The 21,754-nt window shown below is 60.0% G+C and overlaps 1 protein-coding gene across 3 annotated transcripts in view; it reads left to right on the top strand.

Annotated features, from left to right (window-relative positions):
• The window catches only part of VAV2 (vav guanine nucleotide exchange factor 2), a 168,079-nt gene that overhangs the window by 105,081 nt on the left and 41,244 nt on the right, over window positions 1-21,754 (top strand). For all 3 annotated transcript variants that reach the window (XM_072960499.1, XM_072960498.1, XM_072960497.1), the window contains exons 4-5: window positions 4,660-4,728; window positions 20,918-21,020. In XM_072960499.1, the coding sequence (XP_072816600.1) occupies window positions 4,660-4,728; window positions 20,918-21,020 (172 nt within the window). The remainder of the gene's footprint in view (window positions 1-4,659; window positions 4,729-20,917; window positions 21,021-21,754) is intronic.

Here is a 21,754-nt window from a genome sequence, read left to right as displayed (position 1 = left end):
GGGACACTTGCTGGGAGCAAGGACCTGGGCTGAGACTTGGCTTGTGTGTGTTCTCCTTTGATCGTAACACTTACCATTACCCCCATCCCACAGCTGGGGAAGCTGGCTCAGAGAGGGAGGGTGCACTGCTCAGCGTCACACAGCAAGTCTGCAGCAGAGCTGGGGTTTGAACCTGGATCTGTTATCTACACAGGCCTGGTTCTTAGCTCCTCCCACAAGGCCTCCCCTAAGATGAGAGTGACAGAGGCAGTGGGGTCTCTGCTCTGGCTGCTCGCCAGGGTGGGGGACGGTGGCGCCTGGGGGCAGCGGTCTGGGTCCTGGCAGGGCCCTCTGCAGACAGCGCAGTAACGAAATGTGTACCTGCCTTGCACCAGGGGCTCCTTGGTCTGGGTGGAGGGCCCCCCAGGGAAGTGGCCCTGCCCGTGGGGCTCCAGGATGGATTGAATAACACAGGGCCGGCCGCCGCCAGACGGCAGCTGGGCTGGGCCCGCCGCGTGCTGCGCTGGGGCTGGGTTTGAAGTGCGTGAAACTCAGACGGGAGGTTCGGCAGCTGCTGTCCAGAAGATAGTAAATCAGCGCCGACAGGCGGGTCGAGCTCCCCCGGAGCCCCGGGTCCAGGCCCCGCAGCCTCCGCAGCACAGGGAGCATGAATCTGGGCGAGTCCTTCCGCCAGGAGCCGGAGGCCTGGGACCTCCTCCCAAGGGGGCCCCTGCGCTCGGAGCTCCTCTCACTGGCTCCTTCGGTCTTTGATAAACCAAGCCTGCTGCCGCCACGCAGGACCTTCCCCGTCCCCGTCCGACGGCTCCTGTGCTCACACCTCCACCCAGGGCCCCGGAGCGTCGGGTCTGCCCCTTCCCCACGTGTCTGTTTCCCATGCGGCCACAGGCACAGTCGCACCAGCGGGCACTTTTCAGAGGCCACAGCTGTTAGCAGCCTCTCCAAGAAGTCCCGCGGGCAAGGACCAGAGACTGATTTGTTGAACCCAGGGCTACGTTCAGGCTTTGCCTTCTCCCTGGATCAGTGACGGATGGCAGCCCCCAGGCCAGCTCCGATCAGGTGCCCAGTAAATACCCGATGGATGGGGGAAGGGAGGACGGCAGGGTTTGGCGTGGGAACGGCGGCCCTCTCTGTTCTTCTGGGGTCTGTCTCAGCCGCCCACTCAGGGTGCCCTTTGTTTAGGCCTTTTTCCTCTAGCTGGGGACCCTCTGCCTCTGGCACTGGGACTGTTGCTGTCCTGCCCACGCACGGCCAGCAGTCACAGCAGCTGGATGCTAAAACTGACCTCGGAGTGGGAGGCGTGATTTGGGTTGGGGAGGTGGAAGTGTGGCTCGAGCCTCTCGCCCCGCCCTGGGAGGACGAGTGAGGAGTCTGGCCAGGGTGGATTTCTTGCTGCCCAGTGCGTGGGCTCTGCTGGCAATTTCTTCACAGCTTTTCCGCTTCCTGCTCGGGCATCCCCTTAATTCCCTAAGTGGGGAAAGCGGGAAGCTTGGCTTCCCAGAAGCCAGGCTCGAGGAAATGCGTCCTCATGAAGGTCTGATGGGACGAGAGGAACCCCTCCCACGCCCTGGGGACCTGGATGACTGCCCTCTGGTGTCTGACCCACGGGCGTTTCTGTGCGGTTTCACCACACTTGATTCTCATCCCCTTCTCTTAAAGAGCAAGTTAACTGCACCAGGAGCGTCTGGATGTCCTGTTGAGCCAGGGAGAGGGGCTTGGGGGGGAGCTGCATAGTGGGTCTGGGCGATCAGCTGGTGCCTGCGACAGAAGGAGGGAGCCAGAGTGACCACAGAGTCACACCTGGTCCAGCCCCTGCCGGGCTGGAAGTTACAGCTGGAATGTGGCCCCGGAAACTGCTCAAACGCCCTCTGTGCAAATATGCTCCCCCAGTGTTAAGTCAGGGTCGGTGTCGTCAAGTCACAGCTCAGGCTGACTTGGGTACCGCTGTGTGGTTTCTCATAAGCACGTCTTGAAGATGCTTCCTCGTGTCTTATTCAGGACGGCCGTTTGTTGTTGTCTGGGGGGAGTGAACAGCTTGAGAACATCTGACACCCGTGTATCTGTCCCCTCATCCATTCCCCAACTAGTTCACCCACCCACCCATCCTCCCACCCCTGCCCCCTACTGGCTCACTCACTCATCTCATTCATCTGTCCATCAGCCCACAAAGTCCACCCCTCCCACCCACCTGTCCTCCCAGACATCCATCCGTCCATCCAACCACCCATCCATCCGTCCACCCACTCATCCATCCCCCTGTCCATCTGTCCATCCATCCGTTCGTACATCCATCCATCCATCCATCCGTCTATCCATCCACCCACCCGTCTGTCTGCCATCTATCCATCCATGCCTCTCTAATGTGGACTCTGCTAGGCAGAAGTGGACCCAGGCTGAGAGAGTGGCCGCATCTTCCCACATGAGGTAGAGCGGGACCTGGGTGAATGGGGCAGGGGGGGGCTGAAGGCGGAGGAAGAGCAGGTACAGAGGCTTAGGTAGAGTGGGCCCGGGGCAGTGGGGACAGGACAGGGGAGCAGAGGGAGGCCAGATGGTTGGCACGGCCTCCTCACCCCCTGCATTCCCGTCCCAGCAGCCAGGGTGCGAGGCTCCACGACATCCCTGACAGGCGGTCCCCCCGTCCGCTCCTCCCCACTCCGGCTGTAGCCTGTCTTTGTTTGGCGATGGCAGAAATTAATTGGATTTGCAGCTTCGTTCTCGAGGGGATTTGTAGCCCCCAGTAGGGGTGTTGGAACAAAAGCAGGAAGGGTTTTGTGGGCAGCGGGGTAATTCTCCTGACTTTAACATTCCTGTTTCATCTCGGTCGGGTAGGACAGATGAAGGAGATGAAAAGAGGTGTAAACCAAGACACTGACAGAGACACAGAGAAGGGAAATTATAGGGAAATCACACACACACAAGATCAATTTCTTTTTTTAAAAAGAGACAAAATGTTTTGAAACGACTACTCTGTCTTGTTTTAGCGAACCCTAACTTTCTATTTGTCTGGAAGGAAATAAGACCCTGAAATATTCTGGACACCGGGCTCTCAGGCTCTAATGAGGCACCAAAAGTTGATTTTCTTGGGTCATGGTAATTAGTCTGGAGGAGGAGGATGCACAGAAATAATAAGTAGCAGCTCCCACTTTGGGGCCTCGTTTTCAGCGAGTCTTCACAGCAGCCCAGCGTAAGGGGTCACTTTGATCTCCTAGGACCTAGGAGTCAGGTCCGCCTGGGTGTGCCTCACTCCAAAACCTTTCCTCTCCTTCCCTCTGCCCTAGCTCACTTGCAGAGCAGGTGCGTTTCCTCTGAGTGCCTGGTCTGCTTGAGGGGGAGAGCCCTGTGTTAAGAACTGGGCTTCGAGGGTAGGAGTAGGCAGTTGATTAGTGATGTCTGCCGGGGCACATCCAGAGCGAGAGGTGGTGTGCATGCCGTGGATTTGCTGACACCCTGAGCCGGAAAATGGAAGGTTTCGGATCATAAAGCAGAACACAGATGCTCCCTCATTATTAGAAATTCTAAATGGAGCTCTAAATGGAGACAGTTACTTTTGTCTTGAGTGTGTCCCAGCATGCTGACCTGTTTTCAACATCTGACAAGACATAGCCCTGCCCCACTCTGCCTCCTCAAGCCTGTGCCCCTAACCTTGGATTCCCCTGCTCTGGGAAGGGTCCGAGCCAGCCACAAGGATGTTGAGGCCAAGTCTGGGCTCTCAGGGCCCTGGAGGCAAGAAGGACCTTAGAGACCTCCCCACGGACAACCTTACACAGAAGGACATTGCTACCCAGGTCTCTCAGGGAGCCCCTGGCAGAGCGGGGCAGGTAGACCCGCCCGAGGGACTTCAGAGCGCAGGGCTTTACAGCAGGGGCCAGCACGTGAAGGAGTCACCCCAGCCTTATGAAAAGCCCGATTCCTGGGCTCCACCCTTGGCAATCCTGAGCCCCCTGGGCCTGGGATGGGGCCTGAGAATTGGCATGTCTGTCCAGCCCCCAGGGGGTGCGATGCTGCCCGTCAGGCTGATGGGAGCACAGCTGGAAGAGGGAGGGTGCAGGACCTCGGCGATGCTGGCCGAGGAGGTCGGCTCGCCTCCAGGCCCCCCGCCTGGTGTTCAAGAGGCCAGCTCTACCCACATATGAGCAGACGTGCTCTTACGGCCAGAGAGACCTGGGGTGCGGACAGCTGTCCCCCCACGGGCAGGGCTGTGCATAAGAGCACTGGTGGCCCACCTGCTGTCTCCTGGAGGCAGGTTCCCGTGCTGCACGCCCAGGGTGCCTGGGGGAGCCCCACACCCTGTCTCTGGAGTTCCTCGGATGTGTGCAGGCATGATAGTCACACAGACGGAAGCGTCCTGCTGTCCCCAGCCCGGCCCCTTCATTTGTCAGCAGAGATGTGGGGGCCTAGAGAGAGGGACGGACAGTGCAGTGTCCAGGGCTGAGCTGGGCACGGTGTCCTCACTCTCCGCACCTCCGCCGGGGGTCCTGTGACACAGAGCCCTGTGATGTGGCTCCGGTCTCCTTCCACGGGAGAGCAGACAGAAGCCCGCCCACGCCTCCGGGCAGGGCCCAGCAGGGCGCCCGCTCCAGGGGCCCGCCCGTGGTGGACGGCAGGCCAGGGGCAGCGATGCCACCGAGACCCGCTCACACCCTCTCGTCTCCTCTCCCGCAGGCCCTTTCCCTCGGAGGAGACCGCGGAGAACGATGATGACGTCTACCGCAGCCTGGAGGAGCTGGCAGAGTAAGGAGCAGCGGGAGGGGGGGCCGGGGCCGAGGGGCCGCACACAGCGGCCCCCGTGCGGGGAGCCGGCCGTGGCCGTCCTGCCCGGCATCCCCTGGGGGGTGCTGGCGGTGCAGCTCCCGCGGGCCCTAGTGGGGTCTCGTGGGTGAGTTCTTCAGCTGCATTCTAGGAGGCTCCCAGCTTGTCTGGGGTGATCTGCCAGTGGCCTGACTGTGATTGCCCGGGTCAGATGTGAGGAGGGCTGGGAAGTGGGGCTGGCTCGGCCCTCGGAGTCTGTGTCTCAGAGCGGGGGCTGGCATTCCCAAAAGCAGGAGCCCCTGGAGCACAGGCCACAGAAAGGTGGCTGGCGGTTCAGGGTTGCCTCGTGGCCCGACGTGGGGCCAGACAGGGGCCAGGCCACCCGAAGCCACTGGGCGTCTCCCCTTCTCCCGGTGGCCCCATCTTTGCCTGCTTTGTGTCTGCTCCATTCCTCTCTCTGAGGATTTCCGTGTTCTGTGCCATGAACACCCCTCCCCAGCTGTCTCACCTTCGGGTCCTGGAGCCCCCAGGGACTGGCAGGAACCCCTGGCTCTTCCAGAAGAGATCTCTGGGCTCTGCGTGGTCAGCTGTGGCCAGGGTGGGGCCCTGTGGCCTGCAGCTCCTAGAAGGGGCAGTGGGAGGGAGGTGGGGGGGGGGCTGCCCCATCCTGCAGGAGGGGGACGGAGAGGCCTGGGAGGTGACGGGCTTGTCCAGGTCATGAGGTGGTCCCTGGTGGCTCCTGACCTGGCTGGTGCACTGCCCTTCAGGCCAGGCCAAGGACCCTCCTCCCGAGCTTCCTGCCAATGGGGCCTTGCTCCTGTTTCTTTGTTCCCGGACAAACGGCTGCTCCTTCTGGAAACACTCGCCGTCTGTCTGCCTCCCTCTCACGGCACGGACTGAGACTGGGGATCAGGATCGGAGGAGGAGCCGCGCTTACTGTGCCCCTGCAGTGCGAGGCCTCCAGCTCGATGCCCGCCCGCTTGTCGGGGGCCACCTCCAGGGTAGGGGACCCAGGCAGACATTCTTTGCAGGGTCCCCATCCATTTAAATAATTTGAGTCGTTGAAGCATCAGCACGTGGACATCAAGCTGGCGGCCCAGTCTCACGTGATTCTGTGAACGAAGCGCCTCACCGGCCAGTGGGCAGAGCTGCCACCGGCTGGCTTCCTGGCACTGGGCTGGCGCCAGGGCCCCGGGGTGGCCCCGGGGTGCAGCGTGCCACTCCCTGGGACAGCTGGCCGACCCCACCGTGGGTCGGAGGGTGGAGAGCTCCCCATGGGGAGAAGTGGGGCCTGCACCCGTCACAGCCAGGGCCCGGAACTCCCCACCTGGACGCTGGCGCCCACCCAGCTCGGTCCCCGCAGTCAAGAGGGCGACTGAGAACAAGTCGGGAAAATGCCCTCCGACCCTCAGGGCGGGGCTGGGTGACGGCTGCGCACCCACCCTGCAGGGAGGGAGGGGACCCAGGCCCAGAGAGGCGCAGCTGGAGGAGGGCCCGGGTCCCAGCCCACCTGCCGCCCCCTTGCGTGCTGAGCGCAGGGCTGGAGCTGCCTCCCACCCTCCCTTCCTGGCGTTTTCCACCTTGCCAGCCCTGGTCTGCCAACTCCAGGCCTAAGTGTCCCCTGCTTCGGGAAGACCCTGTACTCCACTGGTCTGGCCAGCATCCCACCCCCCATGCACCGCCGAGCCGCCACACACCTGTTTGGCCTTGGGTTGTTGATGGGATGCTCTGGGATCGGGTGGGGAAGGTCTGTCTGCCGTAGGCTGGCCTGCATCTCCATGTCACCCCCTGCCCCGGCCATCTTCGGCCCCTAGCAGTACTCACCTTGTGCACACGGCCTAACAGCGCCCCCCAGGTGATGATGGCAGTGATGTGGGCGGTGCTTACAGAGCGTTCATGGGGCTGGGCCCTGCTGGGACTTCTGTTTACAGCCCCACCCACCCCCGCCATCTCCTTGTGCCCCCACTTTACAGATAAGGAAACTGAGGCCTCCAGAGGGGAGCTGCTGGCCCACGTCACCCAGCTAGCGAGTGGCAGACTCTGTGCCCTCACCCCCCCACCAGGCAGTCAGTGCCCCCCGGAGTCAGGGGAACCCCCTGCCCAGTGCTGGATGTGAGGCCCTGATCTGCCATTTCTCCTAAGTCACCGAGCTGAGGGTGGGGGGTCTGTGCCCTCCGGAAACACGCCTCAGTGGTCAGCAGAAGCTGAGCTCCAGGAGGACCGGGACCGCGCCGGCTTTGTGCGCCCGGACCTGGCGTGAAACGCCCTGGCCCCACTTTGCTGCCATCCCCGGGCCGCTGCCTGTCCCCAGTGGCGTGCGCTGCACATTCAGTTTTGAAGAATCCTGGGCAGTTACTGACGCGGCGGCCCCAGGGGGCCCGTTTCCCCCTTCTCTGCCTGTCTCGGTCGTGACCGACCTCTCAAACCAAAACGTACATTCCTCTCGCACGGAGAAGCCAGCCGGGCGATGTGTGGCTTTGCCCAGTTCAGTAATGTTATTCCGTGACCTTAAGAGTGAGCCTCCTTAATCCAGTGAGTTCCTCATGACTGCAGCTTTGCAAACCTAAATCATAGATTATAGGGAAGGGGAATGAATTTGAGCCTTTAACTTGTGGTTTGGTCCCAGAGGCTCCATTTTAATAAATTTTTCATGCTCCCCCCTTCTCCTTTCACTGAAAATCAGGATTTCCCAGCATCCTGTCTCTGCGGACTTGAGATTAATATTTATCCATTATGGCAATTTACAAGACGGAAACAGAAATGTCACTTCTTACCCGGCCTCTGCGGGTGAGGGAACGCAGCGGTGGCTCCTAAAGGCTGGAGCCGGGGCAGTGGCCTGGGGCTGAGGCCAGGCAGCAGCGGGGAGCGCGGGAGCGACGTTTCCGGCAGAAGTGGCTAATTCTTCCCTTGGGCTTCGGCTGGGCGTCAGGAATGATGATCACCTTGTGTTTCTAGGGGCGTCTCCCAGACCTCCGGCGTCCTGCAGCTGCTTGGGGGAAGGTCACACACTCGTTCCACACGTGGCTCACCCACCTCGTGGGAGCCTGGGGGCATCTGGGTCGCCAGTGAGGGACCGCCAGGTGCGCAGGCCTGAAGAACGCTTCCGTTCAGCCAGCCAGCCAGTCAGTCGTTGCGTGTGTTCAGCCGCCAACTGGTTACTCCGCACTTTCCGTGTCAGCTCGAGACCAGGAGCTGGAACTGTCAAGGGGAAGGAGGCGCGCCCCTGCCTCCCGGGACCCGGGGTTCTGCGCAGCGGGAGGCGGGGGTGGCCAGAGGGGCGAGCGCGGGCGTCCCCGGAGGAGAGGCGTGCGTCTCCCACACGGGCCCCTCTCAGGATACTCCCTGGAGGGGCTGCTCCTACCGGGGAGTCTCCAGCCCTCACCGCCCCAGTGTCACCCCGGAGGGCTACTGAGGGCCCTGCAGCCGCAGCCCACACAGGTGCTGCCCCACGCTGAGGGCCCACCCCTAAAGCCGGCGCACCGACCAGGCTGCGCGCGAGAGTCTGCCTTGTTCCCCAAGCGGCTGCGGGCGTCTCTGGGCAGACCTGGCGCCCGGGCTCTGGCATGTCCCACCGTGTGGCCTCCAGCGGGTCACCCAGGCTCCGCACCCTGGTTTCCCTGTGTGTAACACCCATGTCGGTGTCTGCGGGAGGGTTCGCGGTGGCACTGGCATAGCACGGTGCCCAGCGGGCACACCGTGAGCTCCCAGGCAGGGACGGGGGTCCCGGCCTCCCATTCTACCAGGAATGTGGCCTCTGCAGTTCCCAAGTGGCTACAGCAGTGCTGTCCAATACGGGCCGCCTGGGTGGTTGTAAGTTCTCTTGTAGCCACATTTAAGAGAGAAAGAAACAGGAGAAGTGAATTTTACGAATGTATTTTCACTTAACCCGTTGTATCCAAAGCAGTGTCTAGCCTGGCGCATGTTTCAGCACAGCGTCGGGACTGGAGCCGCTGAGCGTCCCTTTTGCAGCGTGTAGGCGCCGCCCGTCCTCTGGCCCCTGCGGGCAGCCCAGGTCTTGATCCAGACAGCACTCCGGGAGCAGGGCAGAGCCCCGGGCTTGAGTGGCTGATTCTGGACTGAGATTCTGCCCTCAGGTGCTCTAAGCTCCCTTGCGAGATCACTGAATAATGTATAATCAGATAATAGAGCAGCTGCTCGAAAAAATTAACACAAAATGTTGCCACTTAAAAAACGCGTTATCAGGCAAACTGAGCCCAAAGTGCGAGGCCTGGTTTTGAACTGCCGGTGAGACAACGGCCTGCCCCTCCCTGTGGCCCCCTGCTGCATTCCGGGTGCTCCCGGGAGCCTGGAGCTGCTCCTTGGTTCTCAGACCTGCCCAACTCCTGGGCGGGCCTGGGGTTAGGTGCCTGCACTGGGGGTGCCCCCCACCCAGGACTGGGAGCCAGACTTGCACACAGAAGACCAACGTGCATGATACAGTTCACCGTGGGAGCCCAGAGTGGGGCCGGGTGACAGCCAGCTCAGAAATCAGGGAAGACTTCTCGGAAGAAGTGACATCCGGGTCTTGGAGCCCACGAGCTGGCGTCCCAGCAGGGGGAGCAGCCTTGCAAAGGCCTGGCAGGGCGCGATGCCCGCGAGAGGGGCTGTAGGGAGTGGTGGTGGTGGGGCAACCTGCCCCAGACCCCGAGCTCCCGCCTCAGACGAGGCCTCCTGCACCCTGTGGAGGTGTGGCAGGTTTGAGACACCGTGTGGTGTTTGCAAGAAACCAGAGTCATTCAGGCTCTGTGGCAGTCATGGGGAGGACCACATCTCGGAAGGCCCGCAGGGACCCCCAGCCGGGCTGGGCCTCAGGGTGGGGCGCCTGGCGTCGAGAGAGGGTTTGCCGTCTCTGCTGCTTCAAGAGGGAGCGTTGTGCAGGCCAAGTGGCCGCAGAGGCGCGTGCATCCCGGCCCCGCGCGGCTCGCACGGCGGCGCTCAGCCCTGCTCCGGGGGAAGGCGTCCGCCCCGGCGGTCCGTGGACCCCTTCCAGCTGGACGGAGCCACGGTCTGCGGTCGAGGAGCCTGCTCCTGGCCACCGGTCTCTCTGTCCTTGAAACTGAAGTGCTTCTCAGGCTTAAACACATGTGGTCGCGACACAGCAGGGAATGTGATTTATCCGGGAACGTATAGCCGTGTGCTTTACTGCATCGTAAAATGACCTTCGCAGCTTTAAATGTGTCACGTTAGCATCGTCTGGGTAATTTTTTTAAGCTGCACAAAATGTGGAAATTTCCCGAGTCGCGAGGCTGCCTTCAGGGGGATTTGGGCGTCTTCTTGGAGCTGGTCTTCTGTGTCCCTGGGGCGTGAGGTGGGGGTGCACAGGTTTGGGGGGCAGCCGCTTGCTGGGAGGGCACCGGCCCCTTACTGCAGGGCGCGAGGAACAGTCCCTCTGCCTGACTGTGACCCTCACGCGAGGGAGAGACTCACCCCCACCCCAGCGACCATGCCTGCCCGCCGCTCCCAGCTGCAAAGAAAGCTCTTAAAAGCTCTCCCACGTTCCCTCGCGTTCACGCTGCCTTGCGTGGAAGTTCACTGTCACTCAGGGAGACCCGCACATGTGGGGAAAACCTGCCCCCGTCCCCACCGGGCAAGCCACTGCCTTACTCGGGGCCGGGGTCCTAGGAGAGTCTGGGTCTCAGCTGTGTCTGTTTCTCAGGAACCGAGGGCGGCAGTCCTGGCCCCAGAGTCACCCTGTACGTGCAGCCCAGTGGTGGAGCAGGTGGCCCTGGACCCCTGGCCTGGCTCTCCCGCCCCTGTGGTCTCTGCCCGGAGCTGGCTGCAGGGTGGCTGGGCTGAAGGCAGCCCACCCACACAGGCTGCCCGGTAAACAGGCTCAGAGCACCTCTCTCTCCTGGTTCTAGAAGCAGCTGGCTGCAGCCCATGGAACCGACAGCCCCCGGCTCCGCTCCCTGCGGCTCTGAGGCTCCCTGCCCTGCCCTCCTGGGACACTTTGGCCCCTTGTTCCTTGCGCCTGAGCTGTCCCAAAAGGCCCTGGCTACTATGGGGGCCCAGGGCTTCAATGACCTCGAAACCCTGACCCCTCGCCCTGTGGGCAAGAAGTCTGTTCGTTCCCTGTGCTAGAACGAGCACAGGGGCCCTTCGGAATGAACGCAGAGCAGGGGCCCCGCTGCCACTCTGTCCCGCTGAATATCCACATGGTGCAGGTCAGCAGATCCGGCACAGACTTACACGAGTTTTTATTTTTAATGCCTAGTTAAACTCAGGTCCTTTCAGGGCCAAGGCTGTCACAGCGATGCTGTGGTCTGATTTAGCACAGTCTCTGCAGGGTAAGGGGGCCCATGTGGAGGGATGTGCACATTCATTTGCTGTTTCCAAGCAGAGGGCAGGGCCAGCTGGGCTGTGGGCAGGAGGACGGGTTTACTCCGTCCAGTAAGGGCCTCTCCAGGTCATTCTCCTGGTACTGCCTTCCGGGACCCGTGACGATGAAGACTCAGCCCTCTTTACGGTACGTCCCATGTGTTCAACACCGATTTGACACACAGTGGCGCTTGAGAAATAATTGCTTAAAAAGAAGAGAATAAACATAACGTGCCAGATTTTACTGTAAAAAATCCCGTCATGTACAAAATATCTGCTGTAGTGGTTGCCGAACTCTTATTCATACTACAAAACCCACCCAGAGGTTACCTCCTCCAAGGAGGCATCACCAACCCCACCAGGTTGAATGAGGTGGCCCTTCCCCAGGAAATTAAAAAGTCCACCAGGGTTATCTGTCACTGTGTTGTCACTGTCTTCCTGCCCCAGAGATGAGCTCCCCATGAGGGTCACCCGAAGGGGACAGAGCACAGGAAAAGCAGATAACTTGAGCTTGGCCCTCCACATTGTGACACAGAGGATGTGCCCAGGGGAGCAAAGTCCTGAACATTCTCTCCTCCTATACTGAGGATCCAAGCAGTGGCTCCAGGTACAGCTCAGTAGGTCCCCCTTGGTGCCAGACCCTGGGCCTGAGTTTGACCCCATCACCTCAGCCTTCACAACGACACTGCCAGCTGAGTGGTCCTACCCCCATTTTGTAGTTGAGGCAGTTAAGCTCAGAGAGGGTGTGTGATTTGCCTGAGGTCACACAGCACACTTGACCTGACACAGGAAGGATGGAAACCCAGAGCCATCCTCATCCTTGTGACCAGGTCTGGAGGATGGGAGATCCCTCTACTGCTGAGCAAGAATCCCTGGAAGAGAGGGTGTCCTGGCAGGAAACACAGGAGGCACTGCCGGGCGAGCCGAGCCCCCGTTGGGAATCTGGAGGCCACAGCTTGTCTAGCTGTGCTCCCGAATGCGACCTTGGGGGGCCACCTTGCCCTCTCTGGCCCCTGCTTTCCCCACCTGTGGGGAGAGAAACCCCTTCCTCGTGTGCTGGGGCGAGGGTCTGCCAAGGGCACGTGAGGCCGCCCTCCTTTGTGTAAGCGGTGCCTTGCCTGTCCGTCTGTCCCCACGTGCAGACCACACAGCGCACAGCCGGCTCCTCCAGGCCCACCCTCTCTGCCGCCCCCACTGACTGGTGTGGACGGAGGTCAGGAGACGTCCGATTTGGTTTCCTAGCAACCAGTCACCGGAGGCTAGGTGCCTGCTCCCCAGCGTCGGACGCCCGGGGCCAGGATGCACGTCGCGCCTGTGGGTGGCGATGTCTCATGTCCACCGTAAACACAGGCTTGCCAGAGGCAGAAGTGGAGAGATTGTTTGCTTTTGTCTGATGTTCCTAAGGCGGCCGAGCGGGGACTCAGGGGCTCTCTGAGCAGCTGACTTTCTGTAACAAAATCGGGGCAGGCAGGCGAGGCTTCGGGGCGGCCGGGGGCCGCGGGGTGACTGCGGGAGGTGAGGGAGGCGGGTCCTGCCCTCTCGGGAGGGCAGCAGGCCGCGCTCGGGCCCCCCTCGAGGCTCCCCGGCCACCATGAGGACCAAGATGATGGTCAGGATGTAGCGTCTGTCGGCGCAGCTGCCTTTTGGAAAACAGCGGGAGTGAAAGGACGAGGTGCATAGGAGGCCAGAAGGGAGGTTGCCCCCCGGGAACGTGGCCTTGGGGCTGGAGAGGCCGCGGCGTCCCGCTGAAGGGGGCACTGAGGGCTCGCTGTGGCATGGGCTCACGTGGGTGTGGGTGGCCGCGTCCCTGCCACAGTCCAGGACTGCTTCGTTCACAGCGTCTTCCACTCTCTCCTGGACAGCTGGGCAGAGGGGGGCCACCTTGCCCTCTCTGACACCCTCGGAAGACAAATCAGTGCCGACGCCCGGCTGCACCTGTCTCATCTGCTGTGTTTCAGAGCGTCTGGCTGTGCGGGGCTGACGGCCTCCGTGTACTGCGCGTGGTCCTGGGCTCAGTGTCCTCCCACTGCACCCCCTCCCACCGTCTAGGGGGGCGCGCCGGTCACTTACTGAGCACCTGCTGCATGCTAGGCCTGCGCGGGTCGCCACGTTTTGGCTCATCCTTCCGACGACCCTCCCAGGAGGTTGGACTTCCTTGCGGTTTGCAGATGGGGAAACTGAGGCTTAGGTCCTCCCACCCAGAGTTGTAGAGCAGGAAACCGGCACCTTGGACTCGCCTGACCGCTTCCCCTCTCAGGGTCACTCTCGGGAGAGTCAAGTTCCTATGGCGGGAGACCAGGGGTGCTCCAGCCTGAGCTGCGGGAGAAGGGGGCGCCAGCCCTGTGGTCCAGCGTTGACCGGGAGCGGTTGTGCGCAGCCGGCTCAGTGCGCCGGGACATGGAGTTTCTCCGTGAAGCGCAGCCTCTGACAACTTGGAACCTGAAGACGAGGCTCTGTGTGTCCACGAGATGGTGTGGAGAGAATCGGGATGAAGTCGGAGCAACCTGACGCGGTGGGCTCGCACCGGGGCAATTCAGAGGCTCTTTCCGGCTTTGCAGGGTCTTGGGTCCTTCTCAAGGACTGTGGGAGGTTGGGCTGGGGGTTGGGTCAAGTGCATCAGGCCCGGATGGGCAGGCGCGACCTCCTTGCCCCTCCCCCGCAGGGCAGTGTGCGGGGGGCCGTGGCGGGGGGAGGGGGCTGGCTCCGATTCTGAGGTCCAGGGCACAGCTGGACGTCCGTCAAGCTCGTATCGCGGGAGGAAACAGAGGCCCGGGTCCTCCGCCGCCAGGCTCACCTCCAGGTCACCGCGCTGCGCTCCGGGACACTCAGACTCGCCGGGACCTGATTTTGCACCCCTCCCCTCCCCGCCAGCCCACACCCGCCGGCTGTGTCCGTCAGCAGCCACGGCCGTCAGACGCACTGGGCCCGGCCGGTCACAGCACAGGCTAATCTGCCTGAGCAGGCGCTGAGACCTGCAGCCTGTCCCCTACCCTGTTCCTGGGGGCGACGCCTTCGCTAAGAGTTAGCAGCGCACATGTGGAATTTCCGTGCCAGCATCGGCCAAAGGAACAGAAAACTCTTGGGACCAGAGCTTGCCACCCACGCAAAGAACACTCCCTTATTCTAGAGGCGTCTGCGTCTCAGACATACCTTCTGCCCCGACCGTCTCCCCAGCTGGACTGGGACAGACCTCGCTGGCTCCTCTGTCTTCTCTGCATCCCCCGGGCCCTAACGCCACCTCCTGGCACAGAGCTCTTCTTAGGAAGAGTGTTGATTAAACCCTCCAGTCTGATAGTCTCTTCAGCTTAATTGCTGAGTTTAACAGATGTGTTTAATTTTGCTTTGTGATTGTGTTTTCATTTTTTTCCTTCTCTTTTAAAATTGAAGTGCAGGTGGCTTACAATGTAGTGTTAGTTTCCGGCGTACAGTACAGCGATTCAGCTACGCATGTAAATACATACAGACTCCTTTTCATTACTTGTTTTCATTTTAAAAAAAACCCACTTCTTTGCTGTTTCTTTTACTTCTCCTTCTCCCCTAACGTGGAACACGCACAGGACGAAATTTTAGTGTTACCGTTTTATGACTTCATATAATATGCAGGAACCTATGTTTCTTAGTGTTCATTGGCCTGAATTAAATAATGGTTGGAGAGTATTTTCATAAGTGCAAAGCACTGTAAGTGCGGAGAGCAGGATGGTGAGGGCCCTCATGACTCAAGGGTGAAGTTAGGCTGTTACAGGCGTGACCCCTACCTTCATGTCCGCAGCCTTCAGCCGGCTGTGGGCAACAGACATTTTGTGGAATGGAGAGAGGTGATGGTGTCTGCATTTTTGAGATTTTTCTGTCCCAAGTTCAGATGCCGGAACACAGCTCTTCGTCTCCTGTTTCTGGCTGCCTATTTTTAACCTCAGCGCCCAGAGTGAATTAGAAGAGGTGAATGTGGTGCGTGAAAATGGACCCCGTGTGAATGACTGTGCTTTGTCTTTATTGGTTTTGAGGAAGAGAAACAGCCGAGGTTATGGTGGTGGACGTGTGTCTGGGGAGCCACCTGGGTGTACTCCCGGTGTCTCAGTCTTGTGGTCTTGTTCGCTCCGTGAGTACAAAGAAGGGAAAGAGAGTCATCTCTCCCACCCGCAGGAACCTGCCGTTTCTTCGAGGGGCGCTCACCGTGGATGGGACTGGAGAGTTTGTTGTCCTTTGCTGAGGGCACATCTTCATCCACGCGAAAAGCTGCACTCTCACTGGCTTGAGGTGTCAGAGGAAAGAAGCTGGGGCTGAGAGAACAGCCCAGAAAGTTAGGAGGGGAATGCTGGCGGGGAGGGACCCACAGACCTGAATCTGCTTATATAATCCACCTAAATCCCGGGTTGACCATGAAACGCAGGGAAGTCCCTAAGGTTTCCAGCAAAAAAAAAAAAAAAAAAAAAAAGCAGCTGGAAACTTAATTTAGCAGCCATTTCGGCTGCTGCCCACGGCAGGGAAGATGCAGTGTGAAGTCTGGGTCCAGCCGACCAAGCTAACTGTCAGAACAAATATTCCTCTTCAGGAGAGAGAGTCAGACCCAGAGTCCTCGTCATAAATCATTCAGACTGTCCAGCGTCCGATAAAAAAAAGCATCCAACTTGCAAAGAAACAAGAAAAAGTGAGTCATAGTCAAGGGAAGAAGGAAACGGGGCAGTGGGAACCCACCTTGAGGTGACTTGGCCTCACAATGAGCAGCTTTTACAAATACGGTTGGGGACTCCCACTAAAGTGTGTGCCAAACGAAGGAACAGATGGGGAGCCTCAGCAGAGAAACAGAAACTATTAAAAAAAGGGCCAAATGGAATTTCCCGGACCAAGAAGCACGATAACTTAAATGAACAGTCCCCGTTCATTAATAGGAGATTGCAGATGGCAGAGGAGAGAGTCATTGAACTTGAAAATAGTTCAGTGGAAGTTGCACACTCTAGATAACAGAGGAAAGGAGACTGGAAAATGTGCAGAGCCTCAGACATGGGGCGGCGTCAAGTTGTCTAGCAGGTATAACCGGAATCCCAGAAGCTGAAGGGGGAGGGAATAGGCGGGGCAAAAACACGCCTCCTACACCCCGAAGCCTCGGTGGTAAAACTGCAGGGTGTCGCCGGGAGAAGCTAAAGACCCGAATCAACGAAAGTGTATACTGTCTTCATGGATTGGAAGGCGATACTGTTACGATGTCAGTTTTCCCCAGGTTAAACTGTAGATTCGCCTACAGCTCCTGTTACAATTCCAGCAGTCTCTCTTTTCGTTTAATGGACAAGGTGACCGTAAAGTTTGTGTGGAAACACAAAGGACTTGAGGATAGTCTGAACAGTCCTATAAATGAACAGAGCTAGAGCATTTACGCTCCCTGAATTCAAGACTCTCGATGAGACGAAAGCAATTGAGTGGCATAAGTACAGCTGACTCTACCGAGGGGCCAGAGCACACCCACACCCACGTGCCCACTGGCTTTTGTCCACGGGATCCAAGCCATCCAACGAGGAAGAGAAAGTGTTCAACAAATTGTTCTGAAACACCTGGGTATCCATGTGGGGATGGGGACGTGCACCCCAACCCCTAGCTCACACCATACACAAAAATTAATTTGCGATGGATCGGAGACCTGAACATAAACACTGAAACCGCAGAGTTCTTAGAGAGGACGTAGGAGAAAATTCCTTGCAGCATGGAAGGAAGCAACGATTTCTAACTTGAGGCATGAAGACTTCTTAGATGGGACACGGGGTAGCATCAGGACACCGAAGAAGAAAAATGCGATAGATTTGCTTTCATTAAAATTCAGAATGAATGCTTATCAAAAGACACCATGAAAAAAAATGAGTAGCCATGCCAGAGACTGAAAAAAAAATCACAAAACAAATCTGACAAAAGACTTGTATCCATGATATACAAAGAACTCCTAGGATTCAATAAGAAAAAGGCGACCAATCGTTAGAAGTGGAAAAAGCCTGGAGCAAGCCTTCCACCTGGGAAGATGCACAGGTGCGCGTCGGTACATGGGGAAATCCTCAGCGTCATCAATGAGGAGGGAGGTGCAAAAGCAACCGCAGGTGCATTTCACTACATACCCACCCCAGTGGCTAAAATGTAAAAGTCTGGGGAGCGCCAGAGCTGGGGAGGACCAGGAACAACTCGCCGGTGCACGCTGCTCGGGGGGCAGTAGATGCCGCGGCCGCTTTGGGAGAGCGCGTGGCAGTTGCTGATGAAGCTGAACACACCCGCCTGTGATCCGGCCATTCCGCTCCCCGGGCGCTTTCAGTCCACGGAAAGGAAAAGAAGAGGGATGCTCATAGCAGCTTTTACTGAGAACGACCAGAACGTGGAGGCCACCCAGGTGCTCCTCAGGAGGAGAGTGGCTGTCAGATTGCGGCGCCTTCAGAGCATGGATTAGGGCCAGCAGTAAAGAGGGATGACCTGCGGTGGAGGCAACTGCGTGGATCTCAGAGGCGTGACGTGAGGGCAGGAGGCCAGACACGGAAGCGACATGACGCACGAGGCGGCTGGTATGACGTTCTAGAGCAGACGGAAGTAGCCTGCGGTGAGGAGCCGTTGTGGTGGGGCCGGCTACTAGGGGTGGATCAGGGAGGAGGGGGCGTCTCCGGAGATGAGAATGTCTGTGACATGGCGGGGTGTGCACAATACCGGTGTGTCTGTCCCCTCGTCAGAACGGTACGCCTAAGGGTGCAGCTCGATCTGTGCAAACCGTCGTCAAAACACGGTGAGAGACCTGTGCGAAGGCTTTCTGCCCCGTGCTTAGAACGCAGCGGGAGCTCTGTAGACGTCGGTGTGCCAGGATCTGAGGATGGCGCCAGGAAGGAGGGAGGCGTAGAAGGGCACCTTCCTAGGACCCTGCAGTCCACACGGCTTCCAAGCACCTTTCAAGTCCCACCCGTCCTGGAAGCTTCTGACCCCTCCAGCCCTCGCTGTCCTCTCCCTCCTAGGAATACTGCAGCTCTTGCTTTGGCTCCACGTGGGGCAGGTGCCCGCCTTACCTCAAGATCAACAGATCGCCTCTTGTATTTCTCTGAAGAGCCCTCAGTGCCCGCGTCATCGGGGACTCGGCCAATGAAAGCAGGGGACCCGTCCACCTGACCGGGAGGCCCCGGAACAGGAACACGGCTTCTGCAAGACCGTGGCCAGTTCCCGCATGTCCGCCCCGGTCTCCCCACCCCACGACGGAGAGCCTGAGTTCCTCTGGGAGATGAGCGAGTTGCATCTTGGGCCCTGATTCCGGCTGCCTGGTGGTGGGGGCGGCACGGAGGCCTTTGCTGAAAGGGATTCCGGGCTGAGTGGGATGGAATCCTAGGATCAACTAGGGTGCTTCCCCAAACGTAGGGTGAGGACCGGGGCTCCTGGGCTGGCAGATTGCCGTTGCTGCACTGGTGACCTGGAGGACTCTTTCCAGGCTGGCATTGTCATTTTTATTCATTTCATCGGCTCTTCAACTATTTAACTGTCACGCGCCCCACCACCTTCCTTCCACCGGCCCATCAGAGCAAAGCCGATGTGTCTCCAGACCTTACGAGCAGCCTGATGTGCCTTCGGGGTGTCTAAGTTAGCAGCCCAGGAGCTTCCCTGTCTCCCCTCTGCTCCACGCTGTCAGAATTCTCGATGGGGCCTCTGTCACCAGCCTCGCTTGGCTGCAAGACAGAAATCCGGGGTGTCTGAAACCCAGAGGAAGGGACCCCTGCAGGGACTCGCCTGGACCCCAGGAACCTGGCGGGCAGAGCTGCGGGAACTGTTTCCTTTGGGGACAGCATCTGGAGAGGCGGGGGTGGTTTGTGTCAACATAAGTGACCGTTCCCCTGGCCTGCCTTGGGGGACGGACCTCCGAGGCGGGGAGTGAGCAAATCCAGGAGTTGCAGATGCTCCTCCTTGCCTTCTCGTTGGTTCCAGCGGGAGCGGGGAGGCTCTGTCACCGTCTGGGTACTGATTTGCACCCCAGGATGCATTCTCAGGACTGCCGACATCCAGATACTCATCCTGCGGTGGAGGGCGGACGGGAGAGGGTGAGGACCAGCCTGACTGAGCTCCCCTCACCTCTCCTGGTAGCTGCTGGGGCCTCGGTGCGACTTTCACCTGAGACGGCCGGTGCTCTCCACCGCCAAGGGTCTGTGAGGTTGAAAGGCAGACATGCTTTCCGGTGCCTGACACGTGCACTGGGTCCGAAGTGTCTCGTCAGTGGGTGGGCGGCTGTTACATCGTAGTTACAAGAGTCCGGCGGCTGGTCCGGCACAGTGTGACCTGGCTTTGTCCTCTGGCCAGCTTTTGGCTACCTCACACCTGGAGTGGCTGTAGAGCATAGAGGGAAGGACCCCAAAGCAGCCGCCTGTGGAGGTCTCACCAAGATGGGAGCTGGCCCAGCCCCGGAACCGCCCAGAGAGAAGTCCAGATGCACCTGCCCACAGCCCCACTGCAGCTCGGTCCCACGGGGAGGCGTCCAGGGCTCTGGGGAGACCAGCCCCTCCGGCCGGGAAGGCCTTCCTTGAATACTCCCTGTCCGCTAGATTTTCAGCGCTCTCTTCCCACCCACCCTGCCCACCCCAGCCTATAGAATGACAGTTAATATTCAAAAGCTGGGTGTGGGGCGGGGCCAGGAACCCATTCCTAAGAGCGGGTGGTGTCATTTCTGCCCTGGCCTCCGTCCCTCCCTGTCCCTGGGACTCCGGCTCTGCCGGTGGGGAGGGGGCTGCTCCACCTCATTCTGAAGCCTTTCGGAAGAGAACTGTGCCGGGCCTGCTCCGGGCCAGGCCATGGGGTGTGTCCTCGCACAGAGAGGTGCGCGGGGCTGGCACGGGCCTCCAGGGTGAGCTGGCCCGGAGCATGGCTGCGCTGAGGACGGACCCCACGGCAGACTGAACTGCTGGCCGCCCCGGGCCCAGGGTGGCTCCCGTCCCTTAGCCCCAGGCCAGAGTGACCCTCGCGGAATGGGGGGCGGTTTGTGCCGGCCCCAAGGGAACTGGTGGGTGGTTCGGTCGGCGCGTGTGCTGATTCAGTGAAATGTTTACCAAGCACCTCCTTGGGTCAGGCGTGGAGGTCAGCGGAATTAAGAAGCGGGGTTTCTCCTGGGGAAGAGGCAGGCTCATCCACGGGCACTTACAGAGCAAGTGCAGAAGCGGTGAGAGGGGTGCACTTCGTACAGGAGTGTCAGGGAGAGTCCCGGATCGCAGACCGGGCGGTGGAGCCCCGAAGGCCTCTTGGGGGAGGTGTCCGATGACCTAAGTCTTGCAGATCAGAGGGGATGACTTGCTGGCAAGATCATGAGCTGAAACAAAGGTTTATTACTGAACTACAAATTAAGCAGTAGCTTCCTTGCTGGGTTGGTGAGTCCTGTCACAAACTTCGAGCCCCTCTGCTCCACTTCTTTGCCGCCTGGAAGGGAAGATGTTCACGTGTGAGCTCTGCACTTTGACCTTCACACTTCCTCTGCGAGGGCTGGGGGACCCTGGGCTGAGCCAGGAGTCCTCGGGCCTCCAGGTCACAGGTGTGGGCCGCGGGGGACGGGAGCGCAGGCCCCAGGCTGGGCACGCCTGTTGATTGGCTGTGCAAAGATTCCCCAGGGCGATGTCTCACCTCAGGTCCCGGCGTGTGGCCCCTGCATTTACTCAAGGGCTGCAGAAGCTGGGCGTGGTCACGGTGGGACCTTCTAGAAGCGCAGCAGGAAGGGCACCAGATGCTCCCCAGGCTGCCCGAGTGAAACTCACAGACACCCCGGGAGGCAGGGGGTGCGCCCTGTCCTTAGACCAAGGGACTGAGGCCGAGAGGGAGTGGCTTGTGGTGGCGCTGACGGCCGCTCAGCCCTCTGACCTGCTTCCCTCCTGTGCAGCGAACATGACGTGGGAGAGGACATCTACGACTGCGTCCCGTGCGAAGATGAAGGGGACGACATCTACGAGGACATCATCAAGGTGGAGGTGCAGCAGCCCATGGTGAGCCCCTGCGCGCCCCGCCCGCCCTGCGCTGCGCCCCGCCCGCCCCGCGCCGCGTCACAGCCTCTGCGCTGACCCCAGCGTCTGAGCCACCAACAGGGAGCTGCACCGGGTCCTTCCCGGCCCCCATGGGGGTCCTCCCCTCGGGCCAGTCGGCCAGGAGCCCTTCTTCCCTCTGGAATGTTCTAGGGAGACTGTGACCGCCCCGGCACGACACCTCCCCAGACGCGCGGCCGTGGCAGTCTCTGAAGGGCGCCCGGGGCTCGTGGTCCTGCCCAGGGAGCCCAGGCAGTGACTTCTGCTGGTCTCAGCAGCCCGCACCCCTCCACCCCTTTGTGCAGAGAGCGGCGAGCCGCCCTTGGCTCGGCTAGCCAGCTGCGCATCTTTCAGGAGCGGGTGCTTCTTTCCAACGGGCGCTGGCTAATCATCTCTCGGACGCCTGTCTGCTGCAGCTCCATTGTGTCGCCCACAGCTGCCGAGCTGGGGGAGAGGGGGTGGCCCTGCTGGGCCAGGATGGGAGACGGGGACCTGGTGGGGCGGGCCACAGCCCCCTCACACCCCCAGGCTCCTGGGGCGGCCGAGATGCCGCGTACCAACTGCAGAGGCTTTTGGTACCATTTGTTTTCACCCAAGAAATGGGGGAAATTTCTCAGAAAGCAAATTTCAGTGTTTTTCGTTGGTGTGGGAGTAACCAGCTGGGGATGGAGAAGCAGAATTCTGGGAGACAGCTCCCA

The sequence above is a fragment of the Vicugna pacos genome, chromosome 4, assembly GCF_048564905.1.
Source record: "Vicugna pacos chromosome 4, VicPac4, whole genome shotgun sequence".
Lineage (NCBI taxonomy): Eukaryota > Metazoa > Chordata > Mammalia > Artiodactyla > Camelidae > Vicugna > Vicugna pacos.
The sequence above is the reverse complement of the archived record's forward strand: the minus strand, read 5'-3'. Positions and strand labels throughout refer to the sequence as shown.